Genomic DNA, 24,715 nt, shown 5'->3' with positions numbered 1-24,715 from the left:
AAATGTGCAAATCTGTAAACCTTTTGAACTGATGCCCTTTCTGCTCAGATGCTTTTCAACTTCTAGAACCAGGGAAACAGGAGAGATGAATGCAGTGAGGCCTCTATCGAGGCCCAGTATTAAAAGGTGCTAGTTACTAACACAGCTTGGTTACAGGCTCGAGCCTAAGAGAGGAAGATTCAGAAGCACAGTTTCCAATCCACAATATGAAATAAAAACAAAACTTAACTTGAGGGGTTTAGAATTAATAAAAATTCCTAGAACAGTCTTTACTCGAACGTCAGCTAATTACGAATCAACCGTATCAGCATCACTGACTTGCTACACTTGCTATGTCAAACTAGACAAACCTCTGAGTGTTATTTCCACCATAATGAAATCATTTTCAGAATGAAATGAGATGCACATTCTTGTTAAGACACAGTTTCTGTTTCTGTTTTTAAGTGCCCACAGAATTTTGCATAATTTTTGTGATGTAAAGCATTCAATGAATTCAGTAGCTTATATCTTTTTTTATTCCCTCCTCAGTTTGTGGTGATCACTGTGTGTCTCAAAGCTGGTCTGGAAACTTCCTCCTGGACTGTGGTAGGTTTTCATGGCATGTTATTTTGACTTGTTCATAAATTAGTGTTAAACTGGGAATGAAAAGGACAGGCAGTATTTCAGCACGTCACTTCAGCATTCTTCTCAGCCCTCCCATCCTCTTCCCTTTTTCCTTTAACTCCCATTTCCTGAAAAGGACAGATGTCCCTGTGACACTGCAGTCATGCTGCGCCAGGGTTCCAGTGAGGTGCAGTGATGTCATGGCGATGCAATGGAGTCATGCTGAACTGATGTTGAGAAGGGTACTGTAGTGCTGCAACTCTGGTGGCTCTTTTGTATCCCCGCAGTTCAGTCACATTGCCATCTGGGGCAGTATCGGCCTGTGGGTGGTGTTCTTCTGGATGTACTCCTCGCTGTGGCCCCTCGTCCCCCTGGCCCCGGACATGTCAGGACAGGTAGGAGAAATGCTTGCGCCACCCCCCTCACTAATCGACATTTTCAAGGGCTCATGGGAAGCTAACCCCAGTCAAACATCTCAGAGGGCTCACAAACCCCAGCTAAACGGTATCATGTAAAACTAAACTCAGCCAAATAATGCCTGCACGGACTTGTTTAGAACATTGTGATTGGCACTGAAGAGCAGCACCTCAGTGTAGCCTTGAAGAGCAGTGTTTCACATTGTGACCAGCATTGAAGAAGTGTTGCACATCGCGGCCAGCATTGAAGAGCAGTGTTGCACGTTGTGACCAGTGTTGAAGAGCAGTGTTCAACATTATGGCCAGCATTGAAGAGCCGTGTTTCACATTGTGACCAGCATTGAAGAAGTCTTGCACATTGTGGCCAGCATTGAAGAGCAGTTTTTCACATTGTGAACAGTAATGAGGAACAGTGTCTCAGTGCAGAGTCTCATGTCGTGTCTCTCAGTTAGCCATTGCATAACCGAACCCCCGTCAGGCCTGCTGCTTTAAATGAAATGAGAGATCTTTGTCTGCTGCAGTCAATCCTGGGAGAGCCGGTACAGCATGGAGGCGGGGAAATGCAGCCAACGGGTAACATTTTGCGCGTTGCCACAAAACGCCCGTACCGTATATCAATGCCGAGAGACAGTGTATCACGCCTGACATCCCAGGATACATCTGAGCCCACTCATGCAGGCCCCCAACATTGTTAGATGAGAGAGCAGAACCTCTGCCAAAAAAGCTCATTGGCCCCTCTGACTGTGACCGATTTAAAATAATATACGAGGCCCCGGCACCCATAGAGCTGGGTACCTGAGCGACAAGCTTGAGGAATGAGCTCTGAGCGATGTTGGATTTCTCAGAACGGTGTTGGAGAGAGGTGACAGCCCCCGGAGGGCTGTTTGTTCCTTGAAGACGGCTGTGGCCAATTTCACAGCCCCTCTGAATACGGCCGAGCGTACAGCGTATCTTGGGTGTGATTCAGTTGGGTTACAACACAGAAAAAATAACGTCGCTGTCTGGGCTCGGTTTGGAGCTGGGTTTAATCCTTCAACATTGTGGTTTGTTCTTAAGTTTAATGCCAAATGCTCTTTCAGTGTGTTTCATTTTCGCTGCTGCCAAGCCGTTGAGAAACTACTCACATCCTGGTGACAGATTGACTGATCCCAAATTAACAAATGTAGCTTTCTTTTACTACTAAGATGTTGAAAATAGACTTAAAAGGAGTCCACTGCAGTATTCACAGCCCCTGAAAGGCGTCTGTTCCTGTTTCCGTAAGTCTCACTGACAGCATTGTCGGTTCGGCAGGCATTATCGCAAATAGCCAAAGGTTGCAATATCAAAGTAACGCTAATATAAGTCCAGTTTCACAGCATAAATACATAATATGCTCAGGCTTGCTAAATGTCTAACCCTGCAAAAGTTTTGGCCGACATTGCATTTGAGATATCGCCGCCACTGAACTCGATAGATAGTCCCACCCACGGTCGCCGGGATACGGAGCGCCGTCTCGGTTTGAGACGACGGATGGGGCTTCCCCGTGGCCTCGGGGGGCCCCTCGCCCGGCGGCTCTTCTAGGTCGCTGTCGACGGGCCGACAGGCCGGCGAGCCACTCGATCCCTCGCACCTGCCGCTTTCTCCGCGGCTCCTGGCTCCTCCCCGGGGCTCCCGCTCGCTCCGAGGGCCGCTCGCAGACGGATCCGTTATCGCGCGCCGGATTCCTGTCGCTCTCCGGATCGAGGAGCGGCTTTTCGCAGCACCGCCGTTATTGTGAATGAAAGGGATATAAATATGGGGGGGGGGGGGCGGGAGGAAAGCGGGAAAAGAATACGGCTGTTTTTTTTTAAATTCCCAGTTAGCGGCTCATATTAAAACTTCTCACGTGGATTCCTCACCCGCCAATTCTCGAAACATGTGCTTAGAAAATGGCATGTCTTTGCAAATGCCGCTAATAATTCAAACAACAAATAGGCCAGTCACAAAATAGAATAACATTCACATAGGGGCGACATAGCTCAGGAGGTAAGGGCGGTTGTCTGGTAGTCAGAGGGTTGCCGGTTTGATCCCCCGCCCTGGGCATGTCGAAGTGTCCCTGAGCAAGACACCTAACTTCTAATTTCTTCCAACAAGCTGATTGGTACCTTGCATGGCAGCCTTTCACCGTTGACGTGTGAGTGTGTGTGTGAATGGGTAAAGTGAGAGGCATCAATTGTAAAGCGCTTTGGATAAAAGCGCTATATAAATGCAGTCCATTTACCATTTACCACACCGTGGTGTGCTGGGATGCATTCAGGATTAAAACCGTGAACCATAACTGTCAGCTGTAGTACTACTAGCCTCAACAGTACTTTTTCATGAGCCATTATATCAGTACAATGGTAAAGTTCTCTTAGTTATATTCAACTGAGAAATACTGAGGAGCGTGATTTTGGTACGGAACAACGCAGGTTGCTTAGCGATCGTACTAGTTTCACCCGCCATATTTCTCTTAGTAATGAAAAGGAACTCTGATAAGACAAAACCCCTCAGTTTGCAGACGCTTACCCCATTCCTCCAAATCCATCAAATGCGCTGCGATCAGTTTAAAGGGAATGTTCTGTCCGTCGTGTTTCCACGCTGGGCCTGGATTACTTTCCCCACAGATGTTATTTTATTGTTTCAAAATTCTTTCAAAATGCCCTCGTGTTTTCTTGGTACAGTCTAACAACTCTGCCCCCAAACTCCCAAATCCATAATTTTGGAATGCTTGAAATTTTCAAGCGCCCGACTGCCGCCCCGAAGCCACTGAGTTGGCTCAGACCATGTTTTTGGAGATTTGTGGGTGTCTTTGGTGACAAGTAGGGGGGGGGAGGAGGAGGGGAGGATGCCTTCATCATTGTACTGCCTTAGTCTTTTTAGACCACAGCAGAAAGTTCTTACTAAGGAAAATGTCAAAAAACAACTTTGTGTGAACTCAGTATATTATATGGTTATAGGAAAAAATAGCCGTAAGCGTATTGTTTTTACATGTGTTTGTGGTCGGTCTGTTTCATTAATACGTGGGCTAAATCTTTAGCGGAATTCTGAACATTTAAGTTGAGCTCCATTCGGATTACTGTCAATGGTGTTGTCTGTCTTCCCCTGTTTGTCTATAAGGTGCAGAATGGTCAGTGTTGGACTCACCCTGACCCGAGAGATGTAAGGTCATCTTCTCATGATAAGGGTTGGGGGTGTACAGATTTTGAGTGACTCACACATTTAGAATGTCTCATTGGGGACACAGGACCTCGGCAAGGATCCCAAAAATTTGGTTCGGTTCAAACCACCCCCCCCACCCCCCCTTTTTCTTTTTTTTCCTCCATCTTAAAGAGCTGAGATGGGACAGAATGGTGAAAATGGCCGTTTTTGGCAGAAGCCACAAATCTCCCCGACTCAGCGCAGGGGCTCAATTTTCACTCCTAGCAAAATAAATTTTACAAGGCATGTCAGCTTTGCATGCCCAAACGTTTGCATAAGCCAAGCCAAATAAGAAGGGGGGGTGGGGGTGGGCCGGGGGGCGGGGGGGGGGGGGGGGGGGGGTCTGATACAGAGACGGCCTGCTGGTGGGGAGGGGCGGGGTGGATCAGGGGTGGGGGGGAGTGTAGACGTGGGCTAATATGGCTTCTCGGTGTCGTTCGTTTGGAAAGCCAAAGTCTGTGTCCAGAGTGGGCCCGGGCGGCTGTGGGTGAAGAGCTGGTCCCTGATTGTTTCGCAGTCTCATTTTTACCATCACAATGGTCTGAATTAACATTCTGGCTCCTACATCACCACTCCTGGACTGTTCCGGCAGCCAAGCGCGACCAGCCGCCCGCCACTACAGGCCCTCTCGTTACAGCCCGCCTTGTCAATCACCAGCAGGCAGCTTTAGCCCATTGTCGTTGACACATTCACTCAGAGAGAGAGATCGTGTTAATTCATGGCAGGAATTCCTTTGCATTTAGTTCATATTAAGAGGATGAAATAATATGCTTGTTTTGCTGTGTTGCGGTTGTATTTTCCCGAAGCACATCTTATACACGTCATCGGTTTCTCTGTTTTAATTTTCATTTCCGGGTTGATTCATGTCCTGTTAAAAAAACATTCTTTGAATGAAAATTGTTTTATTGAATCTCCAAATGGAGAAAACCGTTTTAAAGGACAGTGAAAGCAAATGTATTTTTATTCTTGGTTTGCAGACTTGGGTGGGCTTCAGTCAGCCTAAACACTGCACAGTGTTTTTTGTAATTATTTGTGACAACCAAACTTGTGATGGTGTGCCAGTCCTGAAAGACCATAACGCAAGATTACATCGGAGGGGCAATCTTCCATTCAGGGTACTGTTCAAGCTAAAATTGTGACCTGAACTTCAACTTGTTTCAACCATAAACTTTAAATGTTACCATCTTAACTCTTCTTTCTTTTCTAATACCCCCTTTCTGTATTGTGGGATAAGCTTTACATTGGAAGCAGAGCGGACTGATATGGCCAAGTGTAACTCGTTTTCAGGGTACACAAATTTAAGTCCTTAATGTACTGATCTATACAAGCATGAAGACTGCAGAATGAATCTTATATGTCAGTGTATGTGACTGTGTGGGTGGATGCTGGTGGGCTTATGTGTCCAAATCCCTGTAAAAGATAAATAAAAGATCAAAATCATAGATAATTGAACTGAGTTTACAGATTTGCTAAGCCTCGTGCCTCTTTTAAACCTTTGTCCTCCCATGTGGAATGTGCTATTTATATTTGAAATACAGGACTTTTTCAATGTAATCGTGTGTGATTGTTTTTAAGGTCGTCTTTCCTTAAACATAGTGCGGGGTGGATAAAGCTATCTATGATTTATTTGGAATTTAAAAAGAAATGCAGGGTTTGCTTTTGTTGCCCATTGACTATAATTGTATTTGTTGAATGAATTGTCTGTGTTTATTTTTATGAGGACCTTAGACCCTTGAAGCAGTTCTGTTTGGCGGGTGGAAAACATTTGGCATGTTTGGGGAAAAAATGACATTCAAAGAAAGGAAAGGAAAGGAAAGGAAATTGAAAGGAAAACCACAGTTGCCTCACGGGTCTGTCTCCCATCTCATTGAGAAAGCATGTCACCTCCGAAGCAACGTTCTCATGCTGTAACTTTCCAGTTGTTTTGGTTGCTGTGACCTCCCTCATTCATTCACGTGTAATGTGTATTTTAAAAAAAAAATAGAAAAAAAGAATCCCTTTGGATTTTCAGCAGTTTTCGGGCAGTTCTCACTCCAGATGTTCTGTGTTTTTGTAGGCCTTCAGAGTCAATTTGCTCATAATGACGGACAGATTACCCAATTTGCGAACATCTAACACCTTTGATACCAGTGACATTGATCTGCGTGCGTGTGACACGGGGGTGCGTTTTGAGGGGCGGTGTCAAGGCCCAGTGGAGCACAAGCGCGTACCCATACCCCCACCCCCACCCCCCCCCCGTTTCACATTACACATTACAGGGAGAACTTTGTCTGCGCCCCCTGAGTTTAAACAAGTGGCGCAAGCATGTTCGGCAATTTAGGAAAGCAGGATGTATTCCACTCTTTGACTCTTTTAATGACAGATGGCTTCACTGCAGCAGGGCCAAACCAAACACGACTGGCGGAGACGACCGCACTTGACGTCCCATCACAGAATCCCTTTTAACGGTTGACAGAACAGTCTTTCCCTCTCTCTCTCACTCTCACTCTCTCTCTCTCTCTCTCTCTTTCTATCTTTCCCTCACTCTCCCTTTTCTTCTCGACCCCAACGGCCTTGGTGGTGCCACTTGTCTTGTTTTGATGGCAGTGCGGGACACTCACTGTTGGCCCAAGGTGAAAAGACAGTTTGGTTTCAACTAACCAAGCCCATGCTGTTACGATCAACGCGCTTATATCCTGTAACAATATGAGAGCTTAAGTGCTCCATATCTCCTCCAGCAATACCCCCACGGTGCCACGCAGCTGCCTGTAACAATAGATCTTTCAGTGAAACTGTAGCGGGAACGGGCCTGTTTCATTTCCCACTATAGACCTTCTTGCTCATTGGATTGTGTGGCAGTCCTGGTTTTATGTTCACCCTCAGGCTCAGTTTGTCTTAAGGTTTCAACTTAACAAGCTCTCACTTCTTCCTCTTGGCTTAGTTTCTTACTGACATTAAATGCGTCTTTTATATAAATCATTCTCTTGGTCTGTGACCTAAATAGTAAGATGGTACATATTGTACTTACTCTTAAGAGGCTGATAAAATGCAAAGCATGCCTGCAGAGACCTGATGAATTATTTGACTTTTTTTTTTTTTTTTAAATATTTTTTTACATTTTGTAATTGTGTGTGAGAGGTTTATTTTGTGTGTGTGTGTGTGTGTGTGTGTGTGTGTGTATTACAGGCGGCCATGATGTTTAGTTCCGGGGTGTTCTGGATGGGCCTGATCTTCATCCCCATCACCTCTCTCATGTTGGACGTGGCCTACAAAGTGTGAGTCTATCCAGTAAACCCCTCCCACTCTGTCAGTCTCGGCAGTGGCTGGGTATGTGTTCAGTGGGAGTCATTCAGTTTGGGGTTGGATATGGGGCTGAGTTTGTGGTTATGTGTACAGCTGAAAATGTGATTGGGTAGAGGGTTAGATGCAGACTTATGTATGGGGTTGGCGGCAGTGGCTTAATGTTACATCAGTAACGCCTTACATCATAACCTTCCACAGGATGAAGAAGCTCTTTTTCAAGACCCTAGTGGATGAGGTGCAGGAGCTGGAGGCTGTGTCCCAGGACCCTGGAGCAGTGGTTCGTGGGAAAAGGTACGCACCCTCTTTTCAGTTCAAGCTGGGATGAACTACAGTACTTACACATGCAGATTGGTCATTAGTTTCATCATCAACCCCAGCAATTTTGATTCATTGAATGTATTTAAATGAGCTACAGCGCCATTCAAAATTATTTGCACCTTTGATAAAGATGAGAAAAGCCTGCATAAAATGACTTGTCACTTGCCATTTCAACATTCTTTCAGAAATTATTTTTTCCAATGTTTTTGTATATTTCAGGTACCCATAACTCTGTAAACTAGGTTTAATGAACACTTATCATTAATTTATCCAACCAAGTTTTATTCCTGTCACTAATATGAATTTGTGGAGCCTGGCCATAATTTACATCACTTACAATTTTTCTGTCACTGTCAATGGAGCTTAACCCACCTGAAACAACAACACAAGACATTCTGCAGTAATAAAAAGACACTGGCATTGAACACCACTAAAACTGTTAAGTCTGTATTGTATGAGCAGAACTGAAGCATGAGCCAAGCAGGAAATTGTCATGGGACTGGTTCTCACTTTAAAGACCATGTCTCCAGCTAAAATGTTTAACTTCCGTAATTTGAGGAAGCTATTGGGTATTTGCTTTAGGTATTACTTCCTGGGGGTATGTCCCCTCACCAGAGGAACATGAGACATGTATATGCTACACTCTGAGAGGTCCTTTTGTTTCCTGACACCGATACAAATATCCAAGGTGTATGCAGAGTGGAGGGGTATTTGTACTTGTCAAAAAAACTATTAAAAACAGTGAACGGATTTGGGCCACTCTCCAAAAAATATTATCTGGCCAAAATACATACCCCTAAATTTTCTGGCCCCATTACATCTTTTCATTTTTTTATGTGAAGAATTCTTAGAGGTGAAGAGATCTTTCATTAAGCGTGAATTTCCTCATTTTGTCTGCCCCAGCTGAATAATTTGTCTCCATTAATAGCATGATTAGTATTTGAGATGACACCACATCACATATTGATATATGTATACTTATAGGATATAAGATTATTAGCTTTTCTGGAAATTTCACTTTTAACTGTTTAACTGTGATTATGCATTCTTTTTAATATACATCCCAGGAGATTCCTCTGCATGTGGCAACTGCTGCTTCTTAACATTTAAAATGTATTTTACTGCCATGGTGGACAATGGAAATAAACTTTACCAATGGGGGGTAACATTTTAAGTGTTGGTGTGTGCCATTTGTTGTAGATAGCTCTGTTGAACTCTGCTTTGAGACCCTGCAGATACTGTAAATTTGTTGACCTCAGTGCTTTAATACAGGGGCCCCTCACCTGGAAAGTTCCATTCCAAAAAACAAGGATGTTGTATGAAGAGACATAGAGGGGTATTTTCACCCATAACATCTTTCAAAAAGTCTGCAAAATGTCTGACATGGCTGACAACTTGCTTGACGTCAGTGTGTGTGTGACAGATTAGAGGGATTGTGGTCCCACCAGTCACTTTAACCTTGGCATTGGTTGATTTCAGGAACTTGCCAATGCCTAAAACAGTAACAGTATATTTCTTTATTAGTGCTCACAGTAGCATTTGCCACGCTACTATTGGCACATGGCCCTGCAGCTACCATATCAGTACACCCGGCCAATCCTCAAACGCTACCTGTGCGCTTTGATACATATCTTAAGTGCACATGTAGCCCTGGGAGATGGGCCAAATAGAGTACAGGTAAGGTAGCTGCAGTCATTTTTAATAATGAAGAGTGTCAGCAATCGATCCATGGAGGGGTAAAAAACTGGCAAGCTCTGGCATCTCTCTCTCAGCATGACGTGATTTGGATTTGGTTTCCTTCTCGGCGTGATACGGCTGTAGGTCTCGTCTCCAACAGGAAACGGCATAGGCTCTGGCTCCGGATGGGGGCGTGTGTGATATATGCGGGTAATTATGTCTGGCTGAGCTTTCTCTGCGTGTGTCTCCGTAGCCTGACGGAGCGAGCTCAGCTCCTGAAGAACGTCTTCAAGAAGCGCACGGTTGCCGTGTACCGCTCAGAGTCCATGCAGCAGAACTTACTGCGTAAGTCTGTCGTGCACTCACGCATATGCCCACATTCATATTCACAGACAAACACTGAGCTGCTTCCTTAAAGACATACTAGGCATGCAAACACACACACACACACACACACACACACACAGAAGCACAGATATATTCTACAAATCCCTGAAATTCTGCACTTTACCAAGATTCCGGCATGCACATCGTCCCTTGCTTCTGTAAAAAAATATTTAAATAAATGTAGTCTAAATCAACAAAGTACAAATCAGACAGATCTTGTTCTTTTCACCTAAACTAAATTAAAAAAAACAAGATGGAATACTTTGCTTGGATTTTTTTTTCAGGAAGTGTGGAAAAAGAATCTCTTTACCATGGTTCCTCAGCCCATTTTCATTATAAACTGGCATTGTTTTTCATTGTATAATATATTTAAATGTTAAAATGTGTGTATATATGTCTTGTTAATGAGGAGTAACTGCCAAGGAGACTTGGTTAAAAAAAATAAAATAAAAACACAGGAACTCTTTAAGGAAAAATTCACATGCAGTAAGAAATGGCAATTACAAGGCTGGTGCTATGGCTTCACTTTTTCAGAGTTTATTTTTCATGTTGGTTACCAGAGTGGTGCTGTCAGTTCACTTTATAAAGGACAGTTTCATTTCGGAGATGTCAGTTACAACACTATGCCTGTATTTTAATGGGTGTTTCTCTGTATCTCCCCATTGTAGATGGCTATGCGTTCTCGCAGGATGAAAATGGCGTAGTCTCCCAATCGGATGTTATGCGGGCTTATGACACCACCAAGCATCAGAAGGATGAGTCCTGAAGCTCTGCCCCCTTGGGACACGCCCCTTCCTCAGAGATGCAGTCCTATGACTGTGCTTCAACCTGAGTGCACAGGAAGTTGCTGAACCTCTTCCTGGATCTTCTGTTCACACACACACACACACGTGTGTGTGTGTGTGTGTGTGACCAGAAGATCCAGGAGGTGTTCCAGACATTTCCTGTGTGTATGTGTACAGTACTGTGTAAAAGGCAAAGACCACTCTTTCTTTTATTCAGTTTCCAGTCAAATCAGTCATTCAGTGCAAATTAGAATTTTTTTCAGTGTCAGACAATAATTCAAGAAACATATATTTAATAGAAAATCCTCCACCACTACCTGTAATATCAAGTCTATCAGTATTTGTTCACTCTTTCTTTTGTGAACCCTACTACCACTTAAAGTCGTACTTAAAGTCCTCTATCCTTCTAATCAACAAGTTACAGTTGTGTCCTCCCAAATGAAGTCGTTACGAAAAGTGTCAATGACATGTTAGAACCCTTTACCTTCAAAAGTTACTCTAACATTTAAACAAATAACTACTCAAACACACCTTAGCTGCCTTGTAGATTTCTTTGTCATGTGCAACTAAAATGGCTAAAGTAGATATTTCTGATGAGATTAGATAATTTGTTTGTGTATAGGAGGTGAAAGTCAAAGAAAATGAGTGAAAAAATAGGAGTTTTCAAAACCGGAGTTAATGGCTGACGCTTAATGGCTATTTTCACTGGAAAGTAAATAAATGAAATGAATAACAATAATGCACTAAACAGTAAATTCTGTGTTCACTTTCCTGTAGCTGTGTATCAAGTTGAAATAACCACTGTAGTTTCACTGTAACAGCCTGCAAGTCTGAAGTCTGCCTTGTCAGCCGATGGGAGAGAGTTTAGTATTATACAATGCACAATGGCTCCTCTCTTCAATCTCTTGAAAACAAATTGTAAGGGGTATAGCCATATGGCTCTTTTTTTACCATGCTCTTAAAATGGTTTCTCGGTAGATGGTACATAAATATGTGATCGCGACAGAATAATCCAGATTATTTTTAAAAACATTTTTTGGGAAATGCAAAGCAAGGCTTGAAGGAGTCTCATCTGCCATAGAAAAACTACTGTGTTTCGAGGCTGTGATTCATGAGCGGTTGGATGCTAGTATTGAACAGACCCTATTTTCCAAATAGACTGGATATTTTTGTGTTTTGTTTTTTTTTCTTGCACTGAAATGTTGAACATTTAGGGAATTTTACGGGTCCTTGCCTTTGGACATAATTGTCTTTTTTTTTTTAGTGTTCATTTTTATTTTATTTTATTTGCAAAATGCACTTTTGACACAGTGCTGTGAACTGGCTTTTTAAAATTGCCATTTTGTGTGAAGTTTTTGCTTATCAGTTAATTGCATTCCATGTGTGACTCAGCTGCAAATATCACAACAGTGCCTAAAATAATTATTCCCCAAATAAAATGTATTCAAGAGGTCAGTTATGATTGTACCCCCATAAGGGAGATGAAACTGATTATTGGGACACCTTGCTTGTGTGTTCATAATCTAGCTGACATATGTTGTATTTTTGATTGCGTGTCCATGTGGAGAGCTACGTAGCACAACGATCTAACAGTTTTGATAAGGGTGAAGTCTGGGTAAATCTCACGAAGTTATTTTGACTTCTATCATCACATTTTTGTTCAAAGCTTCCTCTTTGAACTGAGTTTTAGTTGAGTTATGAATCAAAAATCACATTAGTTTAAGAGAGAATAGTAAGTTTTCGTAAATCCTCAATGTAATGTTAGGTCTCAATACTTCTTTTGTGAATTCATTTTTATATAGTAACTGGACTAGTAGTTTTTTTTTTTGTTTTTTTTTACATTGGCCTACTGCACTGTAATGAATTTTTCATTAATTCTGAACTGATTTTCTTTCAGACAGATGGTATATCTGCCTGGCAATGTTTTGTACAAGGCAATGGGAAAAGAAAGTGGAAAATGTATAGATATTCGTTACATTTTTAAAGATGCCTATTTGATAATGTAAAAAAAAATAATAATGTGTTGAGTTTGTTCCTTTCTCCCTGTGGGAGAACTGTTTTTGTTCAGGGTGGGGCGTATGTGCATTTAATATGTGTGTAACCTCCGTGCCTGTTGTGTGTGTGCCAGTTAATATATTTACGGTTTCAGAGTTCCTGTGGATGAATGAATGTGTGCGTAACAGATTTGGGTTGTGTACACATGGCAGTAGCACTCACCCCCTCATCTGCATGACCTCAGATGTAATGCTAGTTGACCTGTTCCCCACCCAACATCCACGCCCTGTATGCCAAGAGACCTTCCAGTGCCCACCCCCCTGGCCATTAATTAGGGGCGATAAGCCCTGCTCTACAGGGAGTGCCAGGATGTTTTTTTTTAATCATTTATAATCCAAAAAGGGGACATTCCTTGCCATTTAGAAGTTGCACTGTCCCGTACTACATTTTTCTGTGTAACATGTACAGTTTGGCTATGTGTACTTCTCTGCATAGTCTTCAGGAGCATGTTTTAAAATTTGAAAGAATCTTAATGATTTTTGAATTTTATTTATTAATATTCATTGAGGGATGTAATTTCTTATGGCTTTTGTTCAATTTCAATATACAATTGGAAAACATTGCTTTCATAACCACTTTGAGAATCAGATTTTTTTTTTTTTTTTTTTGGTTGTCAATCAGAGAATATGTTGGTTTCTGATGTGTAGTTCTGCTTGTTTTCTGATGCGCAGTTCTGCTTGTATGTCAAATGAATCCTCAGACATAAAGGTGGAACACCTGCCGCAAAGCTTCGATCATCTTATCTGTGAGCCTTAGCAGAACAGGTGGGCTTTATCGCTGAATTGATTCTGTGTGCTGCCAATCACTTTTAGAAAGAAAATGCACTTTTAACTGTGATTATGCATTCTTTTTAATATACATCCCAGGAGATTCCTCTGCATGTGGCGACTGCTGCTTATTAACATTTAAAATGTATTTTACTGCCATGATGGACAGTGGAAATAAACTTTACCAATGGGGGGTAACATTTTAAGTGTTGGTGTGTGCCATTTGTCGTAGATAGCTCTGTTGAACTCTGCTTTTAGACCTTGCAGATACTGTAAATTTGTTGACCTCAATGCTTTAATACAGGGGCTCCTCACCTGGAAAGTTCCATTCCAAAAAACAAGGATGTTGTATGAAGAGGGGTATTTTCGCCCATAAGAATCAATGTAAATTAGAGTGGTTGCGTTCCAATGCATTTACATTGTCTTGGGGCAGATGACGACTCATTTAATACCATAATGTTAGGCCTATAATGAGAGAGAGGTTCTATGTCATCTCTTGCCTAGCCTAAGTTCATGATACAGTAGGCTATTCCCAACACATGCATGCACACATCCAGCTGTTTCACTGCATGTTTTCTTACTGTATTCTTAATCACAAATACTTTTATTTACATTTAGTCTATGTTCTTGCACATTAGTCTAAACAACATGTAGCCTAAATATCTTTTTTATTTTTTTACAGCCTTACCTTGACACATTAAACAATTACTGTTTTCCTAAACATGTTCTACTTGAGACGAACCAACAGAGTAAGAGCAGAACGGATTCCAGGTGAAGAGGAATGGTTCTAAATAACCTAACGACATAGCCTAATTGTGAAACGACAGATTGGCCTATTGGGTCAACGTATAGCGTTAGAAGCCAATGGATATAAATTTTACTCCTACCAGCCAGCAGTAATTATGGTTTAAAAAGGAGCAAATTCCCTTAGTAGATCAAATGAACGCCCAAAATTACATTTTTATCATGTTGACAAAAATGTATGAAAATGTAGACTTCTTAAAAGGCTCAAACCATTTGCTTTTCATTTCAAAACATTATTTTGTCCTTTTACTGTTGTTTCTGCACCCCAGATTACTGAAGGAACTGGCCTGACCCACTGGCTCCACTGCAACCTTACTTTTATAGATCTTGTTTTCAAACCGATACATATTTACCCAGATATTTGAATCGGATTGAAGAGTCAGAAGATTCACATAGTAACTGATATATCAGGCATAGAGATTCTCATCCTTCTTGCAACTGTATGCAGCGTGTGTGGCAAATGGCAGGAAATTCAAGTGGGAAGAAACTAAACAGGAAAACACAAGAAAAGCATACGCTACTTAAATATCATCTCTCTCCCAGAACAAAAAAAAATATTGTGCTTTGATGGTTATCTTCTATTGCTGGGCTTGCCTCTACCCACAGTCATTCCCTGCTAAACTGGGTGGATCGTTAAACCAAATGTTCCTCCCCCACTCTTTGGAATAACAGTAAATTGTTATAACTGTAGATATCTTATATCATAAACATAGCCACTGGCTTTAATTCAGTCTAGAAACCTTATCCAGCTGCAAAACTGTGGGCTTCCTCTCTATCAATCTTTAGTTCAGTGGATACATTAGCTGGATTCCAATTACAAAACTTGAGCCCTGGAACTTAAGTGCTGGATCTTAGATGTTGAATGTTACCATTAGTCCTTCAGTTCACGGTATTTCCACACTTTCCTGAAGCCGCACTATGCCAAATACATCACAAGACAGCTGTCAATTCTCAAGTTAGCTTGTGGTAGTGAAAATATTTTATAATGGTGGCGATTTACACCACGGTAAAGGGTTCATGCTAAAAAAGAATTATTACCTCAGGAAAGTCTTTTGACTTACCAATGGCACCTCTTTGCACATTTAATAAATTCAATTCAAAATGAATTAGAACCTATTGGTAAGGTTCTGCTTCATAATCTTCTAGAAATGTCAAAAATAATTTTTAAAGTTGCTGTAATTCAGATGTTAAAAATGCAGGTGCAACCAATAACCATGACAATATAACCTTATGATGACATGACTCGCCACCTTGGCTCTAGAAAGGTAAGATAATTTAAGAGGTTATACTGTTGTGGACATGGTGGTGACTGCACACACAGTCTTTACTCACCCATGACTTTTTCCAGTGGTATTTGTTTATGTTATTTTCAGTATTTTGAAGTATCTTAAAGCAGAGCGTTAGCAGAACCCTCCTTGCCAATTCAATTCATTTTGAAATGAGACCCTTTGATTGGTTAAATCTGTGGGCTGCAGAGGGCACTGTCTTTTTAAAACAGATATGAAAATGAATGAATAAACATTTATTTTAGGGTGATTTTTCTAGGAAATAACAAAGACGTGATTTGGGGATATGACGTATGTCCAGCCTAAGCCCAAGGCTTACTGGTGTGGCTTTAAAAATGTTTACAGCAGGTCCTTGGGTCTTGCAGAAGCCAGCCTTAAGCCCTGGAAAAGCAAAGGGAACACAACGGGAACTAACAGGCCAAAGTCAAGCACTAGCTTGAATTGGTCCATAATGGGGCTGCTGGGGTCTAAATGGTGGTTATATTGGAGGATATTGTCTAATTTGAGGTGGCTTGATACACTACATGGCCAAAAGTATGTGGACACCAGACATCCAACATCTCATCCAAAATTATGGGCATTAATATGGAGTTGGTCCAACCTTTGCTGCTATAACAACCTCCACTCTCAGAGGAAAGCTTTATACTAAATGTTGGAGCATTGTTGTAGGGATATGCTTCCATTCAGCCAGAAGAGCATTAGTGAGGTAGGGAGCTGATTGGGTGATTAGGCCTGGCTTGCAGTCGGCTTTCATATTGATCCCAAAGGTGTTGGATGGGGTTGACGGCAAGGTTCTGTGCAAGCCAGTAAAGTTCTTCCACACCGTTCTTGACAAAACCATTTCTATACGGACCTCGCTATGTGCCCCGGGGGTATTGTCATGCTAAAACAAGGGAGGGTCTTCCCCAAGCTGTTTGGGAAAGCGCAGAATCATCTAGAATGTATTGTATGCTGTAGCATTAAGTTTGCCTTCACTGGAAGTAAGGGGCCTAGCCCAAACCAAGACAAACAGCCCCAGACCAAGCGGTGTCCAGATACTTTTGGTCATATAGTGTATGATATTCAATCCATTCTGTTCCATCTATGTATCTATGTACCGTCTAAACTATTTCTCAAGACACTAGTCAGAGAAGAAACATTTAGGTACCACAGTCACTCCCAAATAAAGCACTCGAAATGGACATGGTTTCACATGATTATCATTATATTTTAGTATCAAACTTGATGTAATAATGTCAAACAACTGGTAAGACAGCAAACAAAATGGCAAGCATTGCCCCACCCCACATCCAACAACATCTACCATACAATCTACCATACTGAACAAAGTGTTACTATCGGCACTCATTCAGTCCAAAACCCTCTCCTACAAAGAAGGCTCAAGATTGTCAACATTGTCTTTTTATTTCCCTGGTTGATGCCATACAAAATCCACCGCCAGTGTCCCAAGTCCAGAGCAGTACCCCAGAATGCAAGGCAGGGCTTAAATCACCAGTCTCGACCAGAGATCTAAGAAACCGTTAACTGTTTTTGAGATCATGACACACATATCCTGTTAGACAGAAAAGCAAGAAAAACTGGGGCTAACTCTGAACATGGAGAATACATAGTGCATAGACAGGGAATCGTGCGTCACACAGGACATTCTGTACATTATAAAAGTGCAATAAGTCAAAACAATAATCCCCCCTTTTACTATTTTTTTTCTGAAAGCACCACCATCCCCCACCAAGAGGCCATGTGCAAGCACTACCCTTCCCTGAACCCTGGTCAGCCCTGCCCAAAATCCGCAACGGCCTTTCCCCCTAGTCAGCTCTGACCAAAATCCGCAAAGCTGTTCGCTCCAGAGAAGGGCTCGGCCTGCACGGGGAAGGGGAAGTACGTTTGGGGGAGGAGGAAGGCAGGGCTTTGCGAGGGATGGAGGGGCTGGTGGAGCTGCAGCTGGCCGTGGGGCAGGGCCTGGGGGTGCGGGTGCGGGTGCGGGTGCGGGTGGGAGAGGACGCCCTGGGCACACGGGGGGGAGGCGTAGGGGGGGCGGCAGGCTCGGGGACAGGGCAGGCTGCGGGGAGGAGGGGGCAACGGAAACCAGGCCATGCTGCGGCCCCGCCCCCTGCGTCAGGTCGGCCCGTCCCAGGGAGAAGCGGCGCACGGAGCCGCCGCCGCCGCCACCGCCGGCAGAGCTGGAGCTGGTGGTGGCCGAGCTGGACTGGCGGGACGGGGAGCGCAGGCTGGGCGGGGCCGCCGTCAGGATCATGGGGATGGTCTCGCCCTGGAAACTGCGCAGGGAGAAGCGGGCGGGCGGCTGAGCCGGCTGCTTGGGCCGCAGGCAGGTGCAGCAGTACACCGCCACCAGGGAGCCCACCACCACAAACGCCACGAAGATGGAGCCCACCATCAGGAAGGGCACATAGACCGGCTCTGCAGGACAGAGGGGGAGCTCAGTGAGCGAAAGCCAAAGCCTGCACATCCACAGAGGTGGAAGTCTAGGTTGAGAGACATTTTGAAAGGCTACATCCTAGTTGGCTAGAAAACTTTCACTATTCAATCAAATGTAGCCAGTTATTCATCTGAACGCCTAGACTGTGTTAAACAACCTTTTCGCCACAAAAATATTCACTGCTAGGGGACACAGGCTGTGAGCAAAAATAAACCAAGACAAGCAGAAATGTACCACATTTTGGTTTTTAAGTGTTACATAATTAAGTAAATGACAGTGAAAGGAAATGCATGAAGAACACATACAGGAAAAATGGCCAAGGTTAATTTGGTTTAGTTCAACGAATATAGTGATTCCATAACGAAACGCATTAATAGCAGGAAAATCTTAGTTAGTGATTATAGTTACTGTTTCATGTGACAAATAAATGTCACTTAAACGACAGGCTATATCACGCCACTCAGATTAAAAGTTTCAATGTACGATTTGCACGAAACAGAGCTGTAGCTGGGAGCCAAAACGGTGCGTCGTTTGATGAAGATAGAGATTTTTAATGGTTCTATCACCGATTAAAACTGAAGTAGGGCCCTCTTGGGGGAAAAAATAAAATATTTTCACACTCAGTCCGGCAAACATCTCGATAAGGCAAATATGAGACTGAAATAATACATAGCTACAATATCAAACAGAAAACGAGAAGAAAAATTCACGTCATAAACACAAGTTAAGCTTATGTAAAAGAGGGAAATTACGCGCAGAATATAAATTATAGTTTCCTTTAAAGCAAAGCAGTGAACTACTTCTGGTAGGAAAGTTCGGTTCAATGTTATATTTTTCCGCTCAGCAGCCAAAAGGAAAAAAAACCTTCAGACTCGAAGACAACAAAACCGTTCAGCATTTCGATGTTTTTTTTTTACTTCGTAATATAAAAGATTAGCGCTATAAACGAAAAGTATTTACATCTTTGACGATTGCATATTCATTATCCATATCTTTCATTTTGCAAAAATCGCAGTGCATTTTCTAAGAGGGTGTTAACCGAACAAGAGCGATATTAGGGGAAAGATCAACAACCAAAGTTCACATGAAATGGTCCGATTACACACTGGTCGAACTGACGAGCAGAAGGGAAATATCTGTTTGAACCACTGAATTTGGCGGTCTGGAACATATCCAACCCAAACTGTTATTTCAACAATTATACATTAAACTCTAAAAAAAAAATTTTTTTTTAAAAATTAAAATCAGAAAAATATCAATTTTTTGACTGATTGGAAAATTATTTTTGGCGATAGCCTACAGACTTACTGATTTGATTTTAATGCAGGTCTTAAACTACGTCCGCGCATTAAAATTCTTTCTCAACAAAAAAAGCTTTTACCGTACAAAAATGCCAAGTTACTCATGCATACAAAGCAGTGTCTATAAGTCTTTCATTAAAAATCGCTAAATCTAGGTCTATCTTAATGTTACCGAAATGGGGCCAAGTTACAACAAAAATATTGGCTATCTAACTACATGCAAATTAAACAAGCTCTGTTACAATGAAATGAAATGTTTCCTAAATTTTTTCATGTAACTGGGCCATGTGTTTTTTCATTTTACCACACAGTAAAATGTCCAGTGTTAATTCAACTCTAACGGTGCTAATGTAAACTGTAACAAATAACATTTGGTCCAACTCTAGATCAAATGTTATCTGTAAGAGTTTAATTAACACTGGTAGAGTTGAATGAATACTAGACATTTTACTCTGCATCTGCAGAGAATTGACACTGGACATTTAACTCTGCATCTGAAGAGAATGTGGTCATTCAAACTTTGTGTCACATGACAGTGCCCAGTGAGAATAATTATTGATTGTGGGACTGGAGCCTTTGTGATGATGTAATCGGCAGGAAAAATAAGGAGTAAACTTAAAATAACCTATTTTGGGGGCTTCATTGTGAGGACGTGTGAAGTTGTTTGTGATTTCTGTCTGTTAACATTAGATCAAAAGGTACAGAAGTTATTGTTCTTAAGGACTGAGAGTCTGTGGTCACTGTGGTTTTTTTCTGTGGCAAACCCTGAATACTGCCAAACACTCGGTGCTGTATAGGTATGGAGCATGCCGCTCCACCAAGCCATAACTTGGCGGGATGGCCATCCAATAGCTCTTCGAGCAGTTCTGCGTTCCGACGAAGATTACTTATACAAAAATGGTAAACGAGACCGCATTTTGCATTTAACTACAATTAACAATAGGCCTACTTCTCGCGCTTATGGGGTTGAAAAATTGGCCGTTGTTAACTAGGCTATTCGGAGGCTTGGGCTATGGTATATAAATTATTAACATATACCTCAAAATAACCGGGCTACTTTCGAATTGTTAGGGTAGGTAATGTGCGGAACGGTTAGCCAATTCAAGACATTAATCATATGCAACAGGTGAATGTGCCTATAACTTTTACGCATTATTTATTTACAGAGGTGGGTAACCCGGCTTCAAAGAGTAAAAAGACTGACCATGTATTTGCTCCACCAACATGCACTAAACCAGCTGATTACAATAATTAGTTCTCCTATCATGCTGAAGAGTTATGCTATTTAGAGTCAGCTGGTTTAGTGCATGGTGGTGGAGCAAATACATGGTCAGTCTTTTTACTCTTTGAAGCCGGGTTACCCACCTCTGTTTATTTATTCATTCATTTATTCATTGGTCAGGTAAATTTCTTGTAGGCTATTTGTCTGAGTGCAGCCTATTGTTTTTGTTGTTTTTAGTTTGATTATTCTTTTTTATACGATGTGTTGTAGGCCTATTTAACCTATACCATCTGCAAGTTCCCTTTGATTCGCAGCCATTAGTGCAAATTACAGTTGTGGTTTTACGTGAAGGATAACCTATTGTCCTCACCAAAGCATGACCCGTTTTTTTCATATTTTGCCTCTTCGCGTTGGGTGTCGTGCTACTACTGCAGGAATGCGTGATGACACTTCAGGGGTATCGCCTGTCTAATTCGCTTCTCCATCGCTTTGTCAAAGCTAGTGACGAGTCGGTTAGGCTACTCCTCAAATAAAAAAACTGGCCTCCGGCTCGGCTGCACTATCCTCTAGACACTCAGAGTCGGAGTTCGGTGTTTATATGTATTATTCTGTTAAAACCAACGACCGGTGAAAGAACAGGTAGGCTACTACAAATATCACCAAATAATAAGTAGGCCTACTGAACACAAGTGATAATAGACCAACAGTAACGATAATATTTTTTTTTTAGCAACTCAGTCTTGTTCTTGTAAAATAATGTAAATACAACCTATTCATATAGGCTAACATGTTTAATAGAACACATTAAACTTATTGCCAAACGCCGTTAAATGACAACTAACTTTTTCTAAACAAAGAACAGTTTATCTTTCTACTATATTATATTTCCAAACGATATTGTATCATCGCTATTAAATTGCATGCTATCGCCTTTTCAATTTCTGAAACGCAATATTGTAAGCAGTAAACCTACACCTCTGTAAAACAGCGCAGAACATCCATAAAAAGTTTACAGGTTGTAATATTCATTAGGCTACTTGTTACACTTAGATTTAGCCTTTGATGTCCACACAAAGAGAAATCCGAGAAAGCTAGACCAGGTTTCTTCAAATCTAAGAAATCTTTTTATTTATTTATTTGTTTGTTTTTTAGTTGCTTTTGCTGGGTAGACCTTTTGGTATTTTTATACAACGTAAATTTTAACGTCGTAATTAGGCTTGTTAGTCCGTTACACGTTTGAGGGACTTTGCTCTTATTCAGTAAGCAGTAATACAATATAAGCTTATCTCGAAGTCATATTTCATAAAAGGTTCTTGTGCGCCTTGAGTAATATTAAACACAACCTGAGAAAACACAATTTGTGCAACCGGTCGCATACAGATAAAATTGTGCGGCGCGTCTACGTTACCAGCAGGCTATATTCAGTTCTATTAATATTGTAGTCTGATCAATAATTCAACAGGTCTTGCAAGTGGTTGCTATAAATTATCATCACTTTTATTATAATGAATATTATGAGATAATGTATACATTTTGTCACGTTATTAGGTACACCCATCTAGTACTGTGCATGACCACTTTTGCCTTCAGAGCAGCCTGAATTCGTTGCAGCATGGATTCAAATAGGTTTGGAATCTCCTAAGGGATTTTTGTCCAGGCTGACTTGACTAGTACTTTGGTTTCTTCAGTTGTTTTGGCCACATATTCATGCTGCAAGCCTCATCCCAAAGGTGATTGCGGTCTGGGTACTGTCCAGGCCAGGGGAGTACACTGAAGTCACTGTCATGTTTGTGGAAACAAATTGAGATGATGTGTGTTTCGACATATTGTGTATTATCCTGTAAGTATCCTTATGAAAAATGGCAGACTGTAGCCAGCCAATGCTTAGGTATGCCGTGGCATTCAAATGATGATCAACTGGTATTCAAGGGCCTAATGTGTGCCAAGAAAACATTCCACACACCATTACACTACCCTAGCAGCCTGCAGGATGGATCCTTGGATTCATGCTGTTTATGCCACACACGGACCTGACATTTGGATGTTTTAGTAGAAATTGAGATTAATCAGACCAGGCACCATTGTTCCAGTCTTCCAATCATCCAGTGGTGATCATGTGCCCACTGTAGCCTCATATTCCTGTTCTTAGCTGACAGGAGTGGAACCCAGCATGATCTTCTGCTGCTGTAGCCCACCTGTTTGAAGGTCTGATGCCCTTCTGCACTTCACTGTTGTAAACAGCAGTTTGAGCATTTGTGCCCTTCCTGCTAGCCTGAACCTGGGCTAGCCTGCCCATTCTCCCCTGTCCTTTCTCATTATTAACAAAGTGTTTTGTCCACAGAAATTCTACTCACTGGATGTTATTTGTTTATGGCACCGTTCTCTGTAAACTCAAAACCCTTTTCCTGGAGTTCAACTGTCCTCTAGGTTTTTACTCCAAACCTAACAAAGCACACCTCACTCAACAGCTAGAAATCTCATTCAGTTGCTAATTAGTAGAATCAGGTGTGCCAAATTAGGGTTGAAATTAAAACCTGCAAGAAGGCAGGTCTCCAGGAACATGGCCGATTCACTGCTTTAAGGAGCAGCCTATTTGTGTTAATAGTATACTTACTGTAATAAGATGGCCAGAGAACACACACGCACACACATAAGGATGTGTATATATAATGGGGACCAAAATACTGAGAAGACTACCATCAGCTGATTGTTTTCGTAATTTACCAAGGGTTTATACAATTATGATACTTTGTTTATACTTCTTATTTGAGAATACATTTTTTTTTAAACAATACAAGTTTTAAAAAAGTGTTTAGGTATCCATTGAAGGTCAAAAACAATAAAATAGTATAAAAAAATTTTTTAAAGTCAATACTCAGTGTGTGTGCCTTTCGCCTTGATTCTTGATTCACTCTTCACAGATGTATGGTTGGGTTCAGGACGACATCGTAATGAGGTCTTCTTGTTCTCAATAATGTATTCTTGAATAAGAAGTGTGGTTGAAGTATCATAATTGTATTATTCCCTGATAAATAACGAAAACAACTTGGACTAGTTAGTGTCACCCATTTAGTTACATAGGCCATTACTTGATTACTTACGTGCAGCAAATTCGGTGTTCTCCAGTTCCCTGTCATTAGTACAGCCGCCCTGATCTAGCCGTGCGTCCACGGCAGCGCAACAGTATCGTAGGGCGCAGGTCCCACAACATACGGTTGCGTCCATGGTATCGAAGTCCTCCGGACACTGAAAACCCTCGTGGTAATTCCCACTGCTGTCTAGCCAGCCGTGGCAGTACTCCCCCTGGGCGTCTGATATCCGAAGATTCCATGTTAAGTATCCGAGAAGGAGGCAGTTTAACAGACGCACCATCCCGGGAGATGCGGCAACGTTGCTTGCCCCCCACACGATCCAGCTGTAGGTTTATTTACTGTATTTTCTTTCTCGCACTTTCTTCTTTATTTTCAGTAAATCTGTACAACTAATAGAGATGAAAAACACTTGGGCAATGGTCCATTTACTTTCGCATCAGACGCTTTTTTATGGTCAAGGGAATATACTAGCCTATGTGAAATCTACCTTTAAACGATGAACCCTCTACAGGAATAAATGCATTTGAAGTCAGAGACACTTATTCATATTTTGTCCCATTTCCAAGTTCGACATAAATCTGTAAAATAACAAAAATATTCAACGGTAGCCATACGCAAGACGTTCTACTTTTTCCAAGTTTTTTCACATCAGATATATTTTTTAAAAATGTTACGCTTTAGACAACTGCAGAGGCTGTTACAATGCCTTTTAAATTAAGTGCAATTCGCCCGAGACTTTGACAGTTTAAAAATTGCTGTTAAAAACACAGTGCATTTGCGCGTGTAGTGACAGATGCGGAGTCGAACAAGAGCGTTTAAAAAGGAAAACTTCCCTGTTAATCCAGAATTTTTTTAATTGCTTCTTGCTCCCCCTTCTTTGCTCCGAAATAAGCGTAATAGATAAGAGCACAGTAGATGGTGTTTTGTCTCGGAAGTAGCCACGAAGTTCCCAATGCGCTGGTGAACTGGTCTTTTTCTACTTCATTTGAAATATGTTGCTTGTTCGTGAGCGCCCTGGAGACGCGCACGTTGTCCATTTCCTGGACGTGCGCATTCATGTAATTAGGGGACGCAAGAGCCCGCTC

At 41.8% G+C, this 24,715-nt stretch overlaps 2 protein-coding genes across 7 annotated transcripts in view; one reads left to right on the top strand and one right to left on the bottom strand.

Moving 5' to 3' along the window:
• Window positions 1-13,694, top strand: part of LOC118231837 (probable phospholipid-transporting ATPase IA) — a 114,286-nt gene extending 100,592 nt beyond the window's left edge. For all 6 annotated transcript variants that reach the window (XM_035426133.1, XM_035426131.1, XM_035426135.1 and 3 more), the window contains 6 exons: window positions 529-585; window positions 891-998; window positions 7,383-7,471; window positions 7,698-7,790; window positions 9,748-9,839; window positions 10,550-13,694. In XM_035426133.1, the coding sequence (XP_035282024.1) occupies window positions 529-585; window positions 891-998; window positions 7,383-7,471; window positions 7,698-7,790; window positions 9,748-9,839; window positions 10,550-10,647 (537 nt within the window). In that variant the 3' untranslated portion in view covers window positions 10,648-13,694. The remainder of the gene's footprint in view (window positions 1-528; window positions 586-890; window positions 999-7,382; window positions 7,472-7,697; window positions 7,791-9,747; window positions 9,840-10,549) is intronic.
• Window positions 13,695-17,269: 3,575 nt separating this feature from the next.
• LOC118231338 (protein shisa-3 homolog) lies at window positions 17,270-24,709 on the bottom strand. The gene is given in 3 exon segments (XM_035425047.1): window positions 17,270-17,612; window positions 17,614-17,996; window positions 23,640-24,709. Coding segments are annotated over 3 exon segments (879 nt in total). The 5' UTR covers window positions 23,911-24,709; the 3' UTR covers window positions 17,270-17,387.
• Between the last annotated feature and the right edge of the window lie 6 nt (window positions 24,710-24,715).

Source organism: Anguilla anguilla, chromosome 7, assembly GCF_013347855.1.
Source record: "Anguilla anguilla isolate fAngAng1 chromosome 7, fAngAng1.pri, whole genome shotgun sequence".
Taxonomy (NCBI): domain Eukaryota; kingdom Metazoa; phylum Chordata; class Actinopteri; order Anguilliformes; family Anguillidae; genus Anguilla; species Anguilla anguilla.
The sequence above is the reverse complement of the archived record's forward strand: the minus strand, read 5'-3'. Positions and strand labels throughout refer to the sequence as shown.